The following is a 15,817-nucleotide window of genomic DNA, read 5'->3' on the forward strand; positions in this document are numbered from 1 at the left end:
AGAGCGCAGGCTCACTAGTTGTGGCGCGACGGGCTTAGTTACTCCGCGGCATGTGGGATCTTCCCGGACCAGGGCTCGAACCCGTGTACCCTGCATTTGCAGGCGGATTCTTAACCACTGCACCACCAGGGAAGTTCCCCATTTCTAACCATTAAAACATGTAAAGAATAAACAGTCTAAACATTTTTTGTTCATGATTCTCAAAATGTGAGTTATTTCTGAATCATTCATAAGATTTGTTTGCAAAACAAAAATTTCTCCCCATTTCTTTATGTGGAGATTTTCCAAAGTGATTTTCCAAGAGTATGTCCAGGGACATAGCCATGTAAGTATATGTTCCAAATAAGAGAGTTTTGTAAAATAAAAGTGCTAACATACTTTTCATAAGGACATCTGCACAGACACAATGGGGTTTTATGTTGTAATTATGTCTGAATAAATTTGTTTCTGTGGATGATGTCTTGGAAATATACCTTGCAAGAGTATTGTTTTATGACTCTGTATTAGAAATGTTTGCTTCTCACCACATATATTTAGAATAGAAACTAAAAGATATATAAACATTTAAAAACTAGGGCAATGTTATTGATTATTTAGGGCCTTTTAGAAATTCAGTTTATCTTGAAAACAAAGCAGAATTTTATGGCCTTGAGCTTCAATGTCAATGAAAATTTTTATTATTAATATTTCTGTTAGTGATCTTTAAAAGTTGGGGTTCACCTACAGTTCAGCCAGCGAGCCAAATACTAAAAACATTTGAATATCTTTCAAAAATGACTAAACATGTCACTAGAAGGATATTTACTGGGAATTATAAAGCTATTAAATTCTGATCATTCTTAATAATATTAGAATTACTTTTTTTTCTTTTTCTAAAAATATTAGACTAGTTTTTCTTTTGCTATTTCAGCTTGCTAGATTTTCATTCTATATAGAATTATTGAAAATCTAAACACTAGATATTTACAACGAGCCAAAAATTTGTTGTTATCTAAAGAGCAGCTTTGTAGCACACCCATTTTAAGGGGCATGATTTAGGCACTGTGTGAAAATTTCTTTTTTTTGAAAATAATCTCTTCAGTTTCCAAACTATTCTTTTGCATGTTCTTCAAAACTGTGAGCATTTTGTTTGCCAGCAACCATCCCCTACTCAGCCTTTCTGTCTCTTTTCTCTTCATCCTCCAACTTGGAGGTAACTTGGCTCTAATAAGTTTTAACCAGTCCTTGGAAAAGAAGAAAATCTATGCCAAGCAACATGCACTTCACCTTGATCTCAATGAGAGACCTTTAGTAGAATTGAGTTGACTTAATGTTTTGAGTGAAAAACAGTGATTCCAGTGAGGCCATGGCCTTGATAACGTAGAAATTGACAAGCACTTTGTTCCAAGGGTTTTTGGGAACAAATAATGCTAGTAATAAGAAATTAAATATAATAAGTTTTAATTAAATATAAAACCAGACCAAGAAAAGTGGGCATTGCCAAAGAAATTTAGAAATTATACCTTCTTCAGAAGGCTCTCTGGTCACTTTTACATGTGGCAAAAAATTATAGATTATTGTCTCTCTCTCTCTCTCTATCCCTCTCTCTCTTTTACACACACACACACACACACACACTCACACACACACACACACACACACTATAATTAAGGCAAACATCCAGGTGCTTTCATAATATTTTAAAATCAGTTACTTTATAGCAACACAAACTAAAAAATTAAAGCAAACATCCCAATGCTTTAATATAATGATCTTTTTAAAACCAAAAATATATTTCCTGGGTATTTTAGGAGAGATGGGGGGAGAGCAGGACTAAATTTCTTGATCCTCATACAGACTAATAGCCTCTTTGAATCCTGGTAATAGAGATGCTATCAGCAGAGGAGCACCTCCAAAACACCCTTCACTAGCAATTTGCTTCAGTTCTTCAAAAAATCACACAGTGGTTCCACTTTGAAATAAGCACATCAAGAAGTCGGGGGAACCCATTCTATTCTGTAGGTCTGGCTATGAAAGAGCCACCAGGAATCACAGCTTCTAGCCACTCCTGTCCCCACATTTTAACTGGTAGGCAAATGATTCTAAAACTGTACACTAATAGGGCTGTAGAAAACTCGAGCAACATAGAACCTCACTAATGGTAGAGTCCAGTTTCCACCGTACTTCTCTCCTTTTCCCACCCCACTCAAAATCTTTGTCTCTCTCTCCCTCTGCACACACACACACAAAGACACACACATCAGATGAATCAGGAAGGGTGATCTGTCTCAGGCCCGGCTGCAAGTTAGATCAGAGCTGGAATTAGGACCCAAATCTCAGTAATGGGAGCCAGCCGACGGCTATTCTAGACCCGGGACAAATCCACTTCAGTCTCATGAATTCTGTATACGCTGAATTAGACATTAATATTTTGTCTGATGTTGGCTGCCATTCACTCCTAAAGAAACACAGTGAAACCAACCACCTTTCCGTACCCTTTAATCACTCTGCCAGTTCCAAGCCGAAGACCAAAGACCGGAGGCAAGTTACTTAACTTCTCAGGGTTCTTTCCTCATCTAAAATTAGCGGGTTGAAGTGGGAATCTCTGAGGAACTTTTCAGTTCTAAAAATTTCTGCTTTCTCCCGATTCATGCTTCATTCCTGATGTTTGAAATTTTCACTAGGTGGCAGGATTCCACCATCGCATTATGAAAGGATTTTCCTATGGAAGCCTGGGCGCAGAAAATTTCAAAGAAACTCCTTTCTTCACAGTGAACATTAAGGAAAAAAAAAAAAAAGCCAAAGGGAAAGAAGAATAACTACAAAGGCCAGTGGTCCATATATTTCATAAGGATCTAGATACATTTTTAATGTAAGTATAAAACAGGAAATTAATCAAACATGTTCTTTCCTATAGTACTTCAATTTAGTATTACAATCAGGTGAAAGTCTGCTTATTTTCATGTATTTAAACATTTGTTTTAGCTGAATCACAATTAGACAATGTCAGATCCCCTCAAGCAAACTGGTAAGCATATTGAGCTAAGAAAAAAAAGCAATATAATGGAAACACAAACATCTAAAATATTTTAAATCATTATTAGATGCATTTCAAAGTTACCTCTAAGTACTTAAAATATATTTCCAGTGTCTTTGAATTTTATTTTGAGCACCTAACCAGACGAATGCACATGATAGAACAGAGTACTTGGATTTTTGCATTTATTAGCCAACTCCTTAAAAGAGTATTCTTTCAAATAGATTTTACGGCATCTTCATCATATTTTTTAAAAATTATTGCCCCAAATTGGGCTTCTCATAAATGCTGTATAATAAATGTCATTACCAATACTTTATGAGGCCCCAAAAAAGCCAAGCCAATCGGTTATGCTGAGCTGAGCACTTCTCCTCAGCCAGAGCCAAGGAAAGTGACATGAAACAATAACAACTGCAGATTCTAATACGTCTAGAAGAAACGTCCCCAAGTGTCTTGCTGGATGCCGGAGAAGAAGCTAATTACGTAGGCTTTTGTTCAGCTAATAAAATATGGCATGCTTTCTTCCCCATTAATGGCTGATTAATTACATATGTGCTATATGTTACTCTCCAAAGTTTCTTTGGTAAAAACAAAAAACAAAACAAAAAAACCCACACCCTAGAAAGATTCAATGTCAGCATCAAAATCAAACTAATATAGAGACTACTGGATCAGAACTTGAAAAACCATCAACAGGTTGCTTTCCTTCCTTCCTTCCCAGCCCAGAACCGTGATAACCCATCCTCGATGGTCCTACCTTAGCAACTTGTAAGGGCTGCTGCTGCTCCTTGCCACCTTGCAGTCTGAAGCCCCAGGGCGCCCCTCCGGTCATGGAAATGCAGATAAAATCCCCGGTGCCCATTTTCTTCTTTTAGCTGGGTAACATGAAGAGCTTGAAAAGACAGACGAAGCCTGGGTGCGGTTGAGGCTATGCCGTGAGCTTCGGGCTCCCGCTAGGGAGGCAGGACTGGGGCGCACAGAGCCTCCGCCGTAGCAGCCGCTGCTGCCCCGGCCGCCGCTTCGAATTTGCGCTGCTAATGGGATCCTTCACAAGGCGGCAGAGGCGCTGGAGGCATCAAGCGCACAGCCCACTCTTGCGTCACGCTCCTTTGCTCAGCCCACCTTCAGGAACGGAAAGAGCCTCACACAGAGGAGAATGTCCCCCATTTGGGGCAAGATGCGGGGCGGGGAGGGGAACAAAAGTTCTCTAGCTCTAACGAGAGAACCCAACCCTTAAAAGAAAGGATAATAGGAAAACTTTCACTGAATAATTCTATAAATAGTAGAGGACAGATGAAGGTTTTAATCTCCAAGCCGCAAGTGACATCCTAAAACATGAGCTCTGAGAAGTGAACTACTAGAGGATTAGATTCTCTCAAATAAATGTTTTGAGAATTACCATATTGATGATTGAAACAGACAAAAAGAAGTTTAAGTGGGTTAAATTATTATTTTTCTTAGCTTTTGCTGTCTGTAGCCTGCAGAACTAATCTGCAGGAAATAAAAGAAAGCGAAACATTTATTTTTAAAAGACAAAAACCTTGTACTCTGAAAAGTGCTTTTCTGAACTGGTGCTTATATAGTTCAGAAGAAGGAGAAGAGAGACAGATAGAAAGAGAGAGGGAGAGACTATTTCCCCCTGGAAGCTACATTCTTATAACTACATCTATTGCCTGGTTTGGAGTATTTTAAATTTAAATAAGTGTTTCATTTTCTTCCTTCTTCAACAGGAAGGAAACTTCTTAAACCTGAATAGTCAGCCAACTGAATACGATGTCACCAACAAGTTTCTTCTTTTTAGTCTTTCATCTAGTGTTCTGAGTCTGGGTGGTCCAATATAAAAGTTGATTTTATATGTGGCCCAAAATAGTTTAACGTTTTAAATCTGAATATGACCTACCCAAAATTGCACAAATGGAACATTTTTATTTTCCCATAATACTTTTATTTTCCATGACATTCATCCACATAAAAACACACTAAATAAAGAAGAGCCTGGGAAAGTTAGTTTGTGTTACATGTGGCACCAGACCAGTGACTTCCAGACTCTGCCTGTTTCAGTACTAGGAAGCATCATACAAGGAACATTTACACAGCCCTGCTCCCAGAACCCAAATGTGTCCATGATTTTATTTGTGCCTCATCACTGGAGTAAGAAAGACCATGTAATCAGAGACTGGTGGCTCCAGAAGAGACCTTTAGAAGGTCATGAAGACCAGATTCTCATCCCAAGTTTTCTTCTCTTCAGAGAGGTGAATTGACTTTACCAAAAATCTTTCTTTGAAAAAAAGAATTTTACAAGTGACATCCTAAAATATGAACTCTGAGAACAAAAGAAAAAGAAAAGAACTTTTTACATTTGTTCGTTCTGCTTTCTCCTTTCTCTTCCACTTCTCACCCACTCCAGTCTAGCTTCTGTCCCCACAAAAGGAAAAGCTCTCAGCAAGGTCACTTATGACCTTCTTGCTTTTGTGTAGCCCTTAATATTATTGACCACGTCCTCCTTAATTGTTTTCTCTCTTAGGCTTCCAGGACACAGCATGCTCTTGGCTCTGCTCCTGCCTGTCCAACCACTCTTGCCTTTGGCAGTTCTTGGCCTCTACTCATCCATTAAATGTTGGTGTTCTGTGCCAGGGCTGTGTCCTGGACCTCACCTTTTCTCACTGTAGACCCTTTCTACGTGTTCTCTCATTCACCCCACAGAATTTAACTTCCCCCTTCAATCCCAGACATCTTTCGTTAACTCCAGGCCAGTATATCTAACTGCCCATTATACCTCTTTCTATGTGAATATATCAAGACACCTAAAACTCAATATATTCAAAATCAAGTTCATTATTTCTTCCCAAACTTCTGTCTTCTCCTCCTATGTTCCCCATCTCAGGAAAATGGACTAACCCATTACCTTTCTCTTATGCATGGTTCCCTTCAACCCTGACTTAAATGTAAATGTGACACTGGAGACTAGAACTGGGGCAGCCATATTGTGACCATGAGGTAAAACCAAGAATAACAGCAAAGACTCCAGTTTCCGACTGAATTAATGCCAATAGCTATCCACCTCCAGTTCTCTTATTGTGCAAGAAAAATAACCCATACTTCTTTAAACTGCTGTAGGTCTAGTTTATTGTTACTTGCAGCCAGCACGCTCCTGACTGCTGCACTCAATGAATAGCTTCTCCATCCAACCAGTTCTTTCAGACAGTGAAAGAGGAACTGATATACTGCTATACTTTATTAGAGATTTATTCTGTTAGGAACTTGCCATATAGTATTTTAAAATATTTCTTTGTATATTTATCCTCAAAGCAGCCATGCTAGGTAGTTATCAGTGTCTCCCTTTTGCTGGTAATTAACTCAGGCTTGGATGCTAAGTGTAGAGTCAGGATCTGAACCTTTGCTGTCTGAGTTAAAAATATCTGTTCAGGGCTTCCCTGGTGGTGCAGTGGTTAGGAATCCACCTGCCAACGCAGGGGACATGGGTTCGAACCCTGGTTCAGAGGGATCCCACGTGCCACGGAACAGCTGGGCCTGTGCACCACAACTACTGGAGCCCGCACGCCTGGAGCCCGTGATCCAAAACAAGAGAAGCCACTGCAGTGAGAAGCCCTAGCACTGCAATGAAGAGTAGCCCCCACTCACCGAAACTAGAGAAAGCCCATGCCAGCAACAAAGACCCAACGCAGCCAAAAATAAAATAAAATAATTTATTTTTTAAAAAAAGGAAAAGTGCCTCCCCCTTTGGGGCAGAAATGTTAATGTGCCATTTTAAACCAAAAAAAAAAAAAAAAAAATCTGTTCTTATTGCTATCCTATCTCCAGGCCTTATGTTTTTCCTTATGCTCATCTCATGCTTCCAATTACTTATTAAGACCTATGGATCCAACTTCTAAATAGATGGCAAATTTGCCCCTTCATCCCATTTTCACTGGTATGATTACTTCTATCTCTGTGCTGGATTGCAACAGTCTCCTAACTAATCTCTCTGTCCCAGCCTCGTTTCTACCCTCAATTCACTTTTCACTCTAATAGCCAGTGTAAAATGCCTGAAATGCAGTATCTACCTTGTTTTCTCTCTGTTGAAAGGCTTCAAGGTTTCTCAGAAAAGTCAAAGCTCCTTTACATAGATAACATTTTCTCCCTCCCACTCCTCACTTCTCCCACCTCATCTCTCACCTTGAATTTTATGATTCAGACAAACAGAACTACATTTAGTTTCTCTAACTTGCTTTGTTTTTCCATCTGCAAAGGCATTCTTCCAAGCTATCTAGTCCTCGCCCACACACAGTTCACCTGATAATTCCTGCTCATCCTTCTGGCTTCGGATTTAGATATCATATTCTCCAGGAAGCTTTTCCTAACCTTCCCACTCAATGTCCAGGTGAGGCGCTCCCTCTGTGTGCTACCATCACTCTGTATTTTTCCCTCTCATCCTAATGGTCTCTTAAAATGAATCCTTCACTAGATTATTTGCCTGTGAGTTTAGGGGTCATTTCTGACTTTTTGAGAATTGTATCCCCAAGTCTAATACAGTTCTTTTTTTTTAAAAATTAATTTATTTATTTTTTTGGCTGTGTTGGGTCTTCGTTTCTGTGCGAGGGCTTTCTCTAGTTGCGGCAAGCGGGGACCACTCTTCATCGCGGTGCGCGGGCCTCTCACTATCATGGCCTCTCTTGTTGCGGAGCACAGGCTCCAGATGCGCAGGCTCGGTAGTTGTGGCTCACGGGCCTAGTTGCTCCGCGGCATGTGGGATCTTCCCAGGCCAGGGCTCGAACCCGTGTCCCCTGCATCGGCAGGCAGACTCTCAACCACTGCGCCACCAGGGAAGCCCCTAATACAGTTCTTGACCCTTAACTGATGATCCATTAATATGGGTACAATGAAAAATAGATAGGATTTCCCAGAATAAAGGCATAGAAAAGAGAGCCAAAGAGTTTTCTTTCTCTCCACTTCATTTGACTTGGAAAAACCTGAAATAGAGCAAAAGTTTTGAATTATACGACTTAGAGACATGTGAGGTAGGTAATTGTTGCCTCCTCACATTTTGCCTCTTCCCCATTGGTAGCTTTTTTTTTTTAATTTTTGGCTGCATTGGGTCTTTGTTGCTGCGCGCCAGCTTTCTCTAGTTGCGGTGAGCGGGGGCTACTCTTGGTTGTGGTGCACGGGCTTCTCATTGCGGTGGCTTTTCTTGTTGCGGAGCATGGGCTCTAGGCGCGCGGGCTTCAGTAGTTGTGGCTTGCAGGCTCTAGAGCGCAGGCTCAGTAGTTGTGGCGCACGGGCTTAGTTGTTCCGCGGCATGTGGGATCTTCCTGGACCAGGGCTTGAACCCGTGTCCCTTGCATTGGCAGGCGGATTCTTAACCACTGTGCCACCAGGGAAGCCCCACTGGTAGCTATTAAGTAGGTAAAATTGATCTTCCCACCCCAGCAGCATGGATGATCTAAGTAATCAGAGTAATTTTTCCTCCGTAACACAGAGATTAGTTCAGGAATGGGTACAAACCTAGGCCTAAGTCAAGGACATTCCTCTGGTTCCAGTGATTAATTTGTATAAGGTCCAGCCACAGGGAAGCTCAAGACTTTTCCAGGTAGCTGTCAGGGGCAATATCCTCCCCCCATGGATATTGATAGCAGTGGGGGAAGCCAGTTTAAGGATGAAACCGCCACAAGGTGGTAGTGGGAGAGTCCTCCATGGGTGTCTAGGCTCCTATATGTCTTTCTAGGGGTGTCAGAATTCAAGATCCTAATGCTTCTTTTCCTGAGCTATTTCTCAAGGTTGTGTTTGCATCAAGCAATATTGAGAAATGTGGTAATTTCTCAACCTGGGACAAGGAGCAAGTTTGTTAGCTGATTGTTAGCCAAAAACAAAATAAAAGCAATGGACTCATTAACTTTAGCATTCCTTAGCTGTTATGCAAACCCACTGTGTGTGTAGCATGCATCTGGGTCATATCGTGTCAACCCTGTGGAGTCTGAGGCAAGGGTAACCAGTGTAAACATGCTGATGTTCATGCTGCTTGCTCCACCCTGAGTAATAAAGCTCTTTGTCTCTACCCAAGAGTCTCACATCTGCTTTCAGCATCCATGAAACAGTAACAGGGTAACTTAGTAGCTTGCAAAGAGGATGCAATTAAATCCCAGACCCAGTGGGGTGAAACTTAGACACTAGTAGAGAAATGGAACCAGAGCCCTGGTCAAAAAGCACATAAGCCTGCTCTTTATTTTATTTGGGATTTAAGAATCACGTCAAGAGAAAAATAAATATTTTCTTAAGGGAAAAAACTGTGACTTAAGTGGTTTTGAAAATGATCTTCTTAGACTAACTCTACTTCTGCGCCATTTAAATGATTTAACACTATATCAGATGCTCTGTTTTACACTACCATTCATTCATTCGTTCATTCATTTCATTTTTCATTCAGCTAATAATATTTATACTATCTTTCCCAATTTTGACACCACATTAAGATTTCTGAGCCTAACATGAACTGTCAAGGCATATTATGAAGCAAAAATATTCCATTAGGAATTATTTATTCTGCAATAATTTCACATTGGCCACCCATGCCTAGCTCGTGCCTCTTTTTTATTTTTCGAATTCAGTTTTTCACTCAAAAATATTATTACTTTCCATTTTGAGCTAATGTCTATGGGCTCTTTCTAATTATTAAAAAACCTAGATGTTACTCTTCAGTATGAATAACATAGTAATATATTAAATTTTGGAGAAAAATAAAGCATCACAGCAAAAAGAAGAAACATTTCTTTTGGTTCCTGATCACAATTCCAGTGTGGGTCTGTGGGGAGGGGGATCAAGCAAATCTCAGGATGCCAGCAGGGTGTCCAAGAATTCAACTAAATCCTGACACTATCTACCAGGAGATAAGGGCCCAGTCCCACAAGACTGCCTCCCACCCCCACTCATACACCCTGCAGACACCAGCTGCAATCCTAGGGTATCACTTGTGCTTTTGACCAACTGACTATAGATCAGAGGTTCCAAAGACTCCCCTCCTTGGGTGGATTAATTTGCCAGAGCAGCTCACAGAACTCAGGGAAGTGCTTACTTACATTTACCAGTTTATTAAAGGATATGATAAAGAATACAGATGAACATTCAGAGGGAAGAGATGGGTAGGGAAGAGAAGGTGGGTGGGAAGGGGTGTGACGCTCTCACGGCCTGTCCAAGGGCACCACTCTCCCAGCACCTCTATGTGTTCACCAACCCAGAAGCTCTCCGAGCCCCATCCTTTTGGAATTTTATGGAGGGTTCATCACATAGACATGATCAATCATTAACTCCATTTTCAGCTCTTCTCCCTTCTCAAGAGAATGTGGGGTGTGGCTGAGAATTCCAAGCTTCTAATCATGGCTTGGTCTTTCTGGTGACCAGCCCTCACTCAGGAGCCATCCAGGAGCTCACCCAGAGTCACCTCATTAGAACAAAGGCACTCCTATCACCCAGGAAATTACAAGCGTTTTAGGAGCTCTGTGTCAGGAACTGGAAGCAAAGACTAATATATATTTTTTATTATCTCACAACATTATTGTAAAATTATGTGAAATTTAGAATGACCAAAACTGAAAAAAATGCACCATGATTTCAGTATTGAAACCAAGTTTAAGTTTTCTTTCCTTTTGGGACACCAAAACTTGGTGCTTATTAAAAGGACTTTAAAAAACTGTAGCAGGCCTCTTGCAACATTAGCTAATATATTTATGTGAGTTAAATTTGAATGAATCACCAAATGAAACCACATGGATTAAAGTCCTTGTAGGATAAATACATATTAAAAGTTTCATTTTCAAAAAGCATACTTTATAAAAGTGGTGTGTATGTATGTATGTGCCTGTGTGTTCATGTGTGTGTGTACTTTAGGACAATGAAGAGGGAGTTAAATCAACATATTAGAAAAAATAGTTTTAGACTTTTCCAAAACACTGGAGGGCATTTGTCTCTAATGTCAAGGAATGAAATACAATGCTATGACTCATGATGTCTGCTGACTATATCATTTTGCTACTTTATGTTTTTGCTAATAAATATTTCATTTTTTTGCATTTCAGATAGTACTGGATTATCTGAAACATCAGAAAAACTAAAGATAATTTAAGGAAAAATATAAGGTAATGTCAATGAATTATCAAAGATGAGATTTTCCTGGTAGCTTTTATATTTTTAAACAAACAAAACCATTTTTCCATAGGTACAATCATAATTTGGAACTATCACTAAATTATACCCTCCAAAATCAGTGTTAAAATTTGGAGCTTTGAAACAATGCATTTTTTTTATTGTCTTATTTTTCTCCCTGCAAAAAATGACTGACAACAATTAGACATAAGATTGTGTATACGAGAAGAAATGAATATCCCAGACAAAGACAGCAAGAGGCAACATGCTGGTTGGAATTACAGATATCAGAACTTCATTCTGTGTTAAAAAATAAATATACAGATAATCGATACAATGGATAAATATTTGTGAACTCATATTTAACAGTTACGCAACTCTGACTATTGGAGAATCACTAATTCATCATCTGCTGACCCCGCTAGGGCCTGCTGCCACTCGAGTATTTGTGTTGTTTCCTGGAATGCACATGAGTGAAATGCCATGCGAGCAGGTGGTGTTGGGCTCTGCGGCATTCCAGTGAAGGCGATAAGGAGCCGTGTGAAAGAAGACACCCCCAGGCCCTGCTGAAAGCATTTTCCCTGCACATCTACGTGCCCGCTCTTGCTTTGAGGCTGAATGTGGTTTGGGGAGAAACCAGCACTGTTGCTACTGCTGGTGATTTAAAGTTCCATCACAGAGGCTTGCAGAGCTAAAGAATGCACACTAACAACTCCTACTATTACACAGACCCCAGAGTGGCTGCCTTGCCCAACCTTGCAGCATCAGGGAGTCTATCAGTTTGCTAGGCCTCCATTACAAAGTACCACAGACTGGATGGCTTCAAGAACAGAAATTTATTTTCCCACAACTTTGGAGGCTAGAAGTCTGAGATCAAGGTGTCAGCAGAGCCTTCTGAGGCCTGTCCCCTTGACTTGTAGATGGCTGTCTTCTCCAAGTGTCTTTACATGGCCTTCTCTCTGTACCTGTCTGTCTCTTAATCTCCCCTTCTTATAAGGATGGCAAGCATTGGATGAAGACCACCCCAATGACCTCATTAGGCCGAATTACCTGTAAAGCCCCTATCTCCAAATACAGTCACATTCTGAGATACTGGTGTGTAGGACTCCAATGCATGAATTTGGGGGGATAAAATTTAGCCCATAACAGAGAGCCACAGCATACGGTCAGCCAAACTGCCGGTTAGTTTCCTTTCCAATATACAAGAATATATAAAATGGAGGTGACAAGATCACTTTTGAGATTTTGATAATTTTGTTTGTTCTTCAGATTTCCCACATTCTTCCTATTCCAAGAAAGTAGTCAGACCCTTACAATTTCCTTAACTCAAGGATTTTTCTGAGCAGAAACAGAAGGTGGTAACCGTGATTCTCAGTTTCATAAGGTCTAAACACCATGAAATGATTTTGCAAGGTGTCCCAGAGCAATGCCTTTGAGAAAAGCAAGGGAGGGGCTTAGTTCTGACTAGGAGGGACTAGTGGTCGGTAGACCACCATGCTGCTGTCAGGGAAAGAATGGCAAGGCCTCGGGGGAAAGGGCTGCAGGGTCTTTAGAGCGAGGCCAAACACCAAAAGCAGGGCTCCCCCGATCCTTGTCAACCTTCCTCAGCCACATGCATGTCACAGAAGCTGCAGTTAGGACCTGACTGCTGGCCAAGACCATGGACAGTTCAGTGACCAGTGAGGGCAATGACTGATGACCTGCTCCTCTGTTGAATTCTAACACCTTTGCAAACCCCAGGGAGGAAGGAGCCCTAACCATACCTGAGATTGGCTTTCAGCCAGCACAGTGAAATGGGGGACTAGAGTTGGAGTAACTTGATTAAAATGGTAAAATTATATTCTTGAGCAAATTATATTCTTAAGCTAATTTATGCGCTTTTAAGCATATAGTTCATTCATTCATTCAAAAGTCATTTGAATGAATGAGTGCCAGATGCTCATTCTAGGTTCAGGTGGTGTAGCTGTAAGCATTCCAGGCAAAATTCCTGCTCTCTTGGAGCCCATATTTTACTGGAGAAGCCAGACAGTAAATAAGTAAATAAAATAGCTTCAGAGAGAAATGAGAGCTAAAAAGAGAGAGGAACAGGGTAACATGGCAGAGTGAGGGGAATGATACACATAGGAGATCAGAAAAAGCTTCTCTGAGCTGAGACACGAATGATAAGGAGACAGTTATTTGAAAGACAGGAAGAGTGGGAGGGAGAGCAAAACTATGCCTTGTCAGTGCAAAGAAAGAGATGGAGGTTAGCAAGTGTAGTGCATGTGAACCCATTACAGGAGAATCTGTCATGAAGTTAATGAAGCAGAAGCTCAGGACCCTCCCTTCCAAGGCCCCGGAAGGAACACCAGCAATGTGTTCACATGTTCACATGCCTTTGTAAAATTTGCCAAAGTAAAATACTTGAACTGACTTTGGTTAAGATTGTTGTCTTTTTTCACTCCGACTTCCCCTCCAAGTGGTGGTGGAGCATTATTGAAATCCAGCTCAAGGGAAGATGAGTTGGGGATTGGTTCAGCTTGGTTTCGGTGGAATATATTTATGTGGTTCTCAGTCACATTCACGTCAAGTTATTGCCAGCTGCGCCAGCATAGGAATGAACAGCTCCCAGGCACACTCCCCCCATGTGTTGTGCCGATATGCCTGGTGTGGAAACCCTGAAGGGCAGGGTCAGAGGTCTTACCATAACACCAACCCATTTTAGGGTGCTGACACTGTATTTGGTAGTAAAGGAGAAACATAGGTTGGCATGTACAGCACCACAAATTAGTCTGTGGAAACTTTTTCAGTAGCTAAATATAAAAACTGCCAGTGAAGAATTAGTTTCTTATTGATGCCTAGTCAAATGTGAAGCTTTCCCCTTTCAGGAACATGCTAGATGATGCAGCGCATATAATTATAAATGCACCATGCTTTTTTTGGCTACCATGAAAAATAGAATTTATCAGAATTCCTACGTTTCTGGGCACAAACCTGCAACCATGTTACAGTGCAGGTCAATTATCAGTAATAAACCATGTGGTGCGCAAGCCAATTATCAATAATAAAAACTAGTATTAATTAACTATGCTAGAGGTTAATGGAAAAAAATATTACAAAGTTATTGTCATATAACTTTGTCTTTGAGGAAATCAAAGAGAACTCAACTAAATAATGTAGGGAAAAACAGGTGTATCAAACAGTTAATAAAAATATTGTTATTTATCTGGATTTTGAGATGTCTGTAGTAGTTATCAGGTAATTTGGGGGGGGCGTTCATAGATAAAACTAACACATTTTTATTTTTGTAATTTAGTTGTCTCTCTTCTGATCTTTTCTTTTTCTTTTTTTTTTTTTTGGCGGTACGTGGGCCCCTCACTTCTGTGGCCTCTCCCGTTGTGGAGCACAGGCTCCAGACAGGCAGGCCCAGCGGCCATGGCTCACGGGACCAGCCGCTCCGCGGCATGTGGGATCCTCCCAGACCGGGGCACGAACCCGTGTCCCCTGCATCCGCAGGCGGACTCTCAACAACTGCACCACCAGGGAAGCCCGATCTTTTCATTTTTCATCAATCTTTCCACCCTCTCTCTAACTTCGTAGCTTTGCAAGATAAATTAAAATGTCTGCTTTGCCCTTAGGCTTCTGGAAGGTAATAATATTTAAAGTAAATACATTTCCATTTACAATGACAAAATGTCTATAAAGTATTATTAAAAATGCCTAATAAAATAAATAATGCTGATGGGGTTCTTAAGTGAAGCCTTATATTGAGCCAAATTTTAGATAACGAGTAGTGATTTCTTAAGTTGGGAGTCACTTTTAACCTATGAAAAAAAAAATTTAATTCAAATCACTGCATTTGTTGCACCAAGGTGATCTTTTCGAGACTAAACCACATTGTGCTTTGACTGTTGCAGGTTTGCTATCTACCCTGCCTTTAAAAACCTGCTTTCATGCATTTATTTAATAAATGTTTATTATTTATTTCTAGGCATGATGGCACTGTTCTAGGCATGATGGATATGGAAATTAACAAGTCAGATGAGATGCATACCCTCTAGACACTCATATTCCAGTAAGAAGGACAGACGATAAAGACAAATAACCCTGGGCTTCGTCAGAAGGTGGTAAGTGCAACAAAGAAAAATAAAGCTGTAGGGGTAGGGTAGGGAGGTTGGCTACTTCAGGGGAAGCTTTTTGTCTTGAGGAGGTGATATTTGAGCAGAGATCTATTCTGTGCTGTTGCAGTAGTGGTGGTTTTCACTGTTTGTTTATTTATTTGTTTATTTTGGCTGTGTTGGGTCTTCGTTGCTGCACGTGGGCTTTCTCTAGTTGGGGCTACTCTTCATTGCGGTGCATGGGCTTCTCATTGAGGTGTCTTCTCCTGTTGTGGAGCATGGGCTCTAGGCGCGCGGGCTTCAGTAGTTGTGGTGCACGGGCTTAGTTGCTCCGCAGCATGTGGAATCTTCCCGGACCAGGGCTTGAACACGTGTCCCCTGCGTTGGCAGGCGGATTCTTAACCACTGCGCCACCAGGGAAATCCCTCACTGATTTATTTAAATCATAAGAATATTTGACCAAGCAAGATACTGTAAGTATACTTTTTTCAGAGGCAGCACAGGTCGGGGGAGAGGCAGGAGCTTAATGTGAATTCAAACCCCAGCTCTGCCACTGTTTTCTACACAGCCT

General features: G+C 40.8%; 2 protein-coding genes across 4 annotated transcripts in view; one reads left to right on the forward strand and one right to left on the reverse strand.

Annotated features, from left to right (window-relative positions):
* The window catches only part of SYNPO2 (synaptopodin 2), a 173,227-nt gene extending 169,199 nt beyond the window's left edge, over positions 1-4,028 (reverse strand). For all 3 annotated transcript variants that reach the window (XM_079919936.1, XM_079919935.1, XM_079919937.1), the window contains exon 1: positions 3,774-4,028. In XM_079919936.1, the coding sequence (XP_079776062.1) occupies positions 3,774-3,878 (105 nt within the window). In that variant the 5' untranslated portion in view covers positions 3,879-4,028. The remainder of the gene's footprint in view (positions 1-3,773) is intronic.
* LOC307185630 (uncharacterized protein) overlaps positions 1-15,179 on the forward strand; it is a 293,961-nt gene extending 278,782 nt beyond the window's left edge. Inside the window, exons 10-12 of the transcript XR_013828125.1 lie at positions 2,664-2,851; positions 11,083-11,142; positions 15,120-15,179. The gene's annotated coding sequence lies outside the window, so the exon portion shown is untranslated. The remainder of the gene's footprint in view (positions 1-2,663; positions 2,852-11,082; positions 11,143-15,119) is intronic.
* Positions 15,180-15,817: the final 638 nt, after the last annotated feature.

The sequence above is a fragment of the Stenella coeruleoalba genome (assembly GCF_951394435.1).
Source record: "Stenella coeruleoalba genome assembly, chromosome: 4".
NCBI classification, from domain to species: domain Eukaryota; kingdom Metazoa; phylum Chordata; class Mammalia; order Artiodactyla; family Delphinidae; genus Stenella; species Stenella coeruleoalba.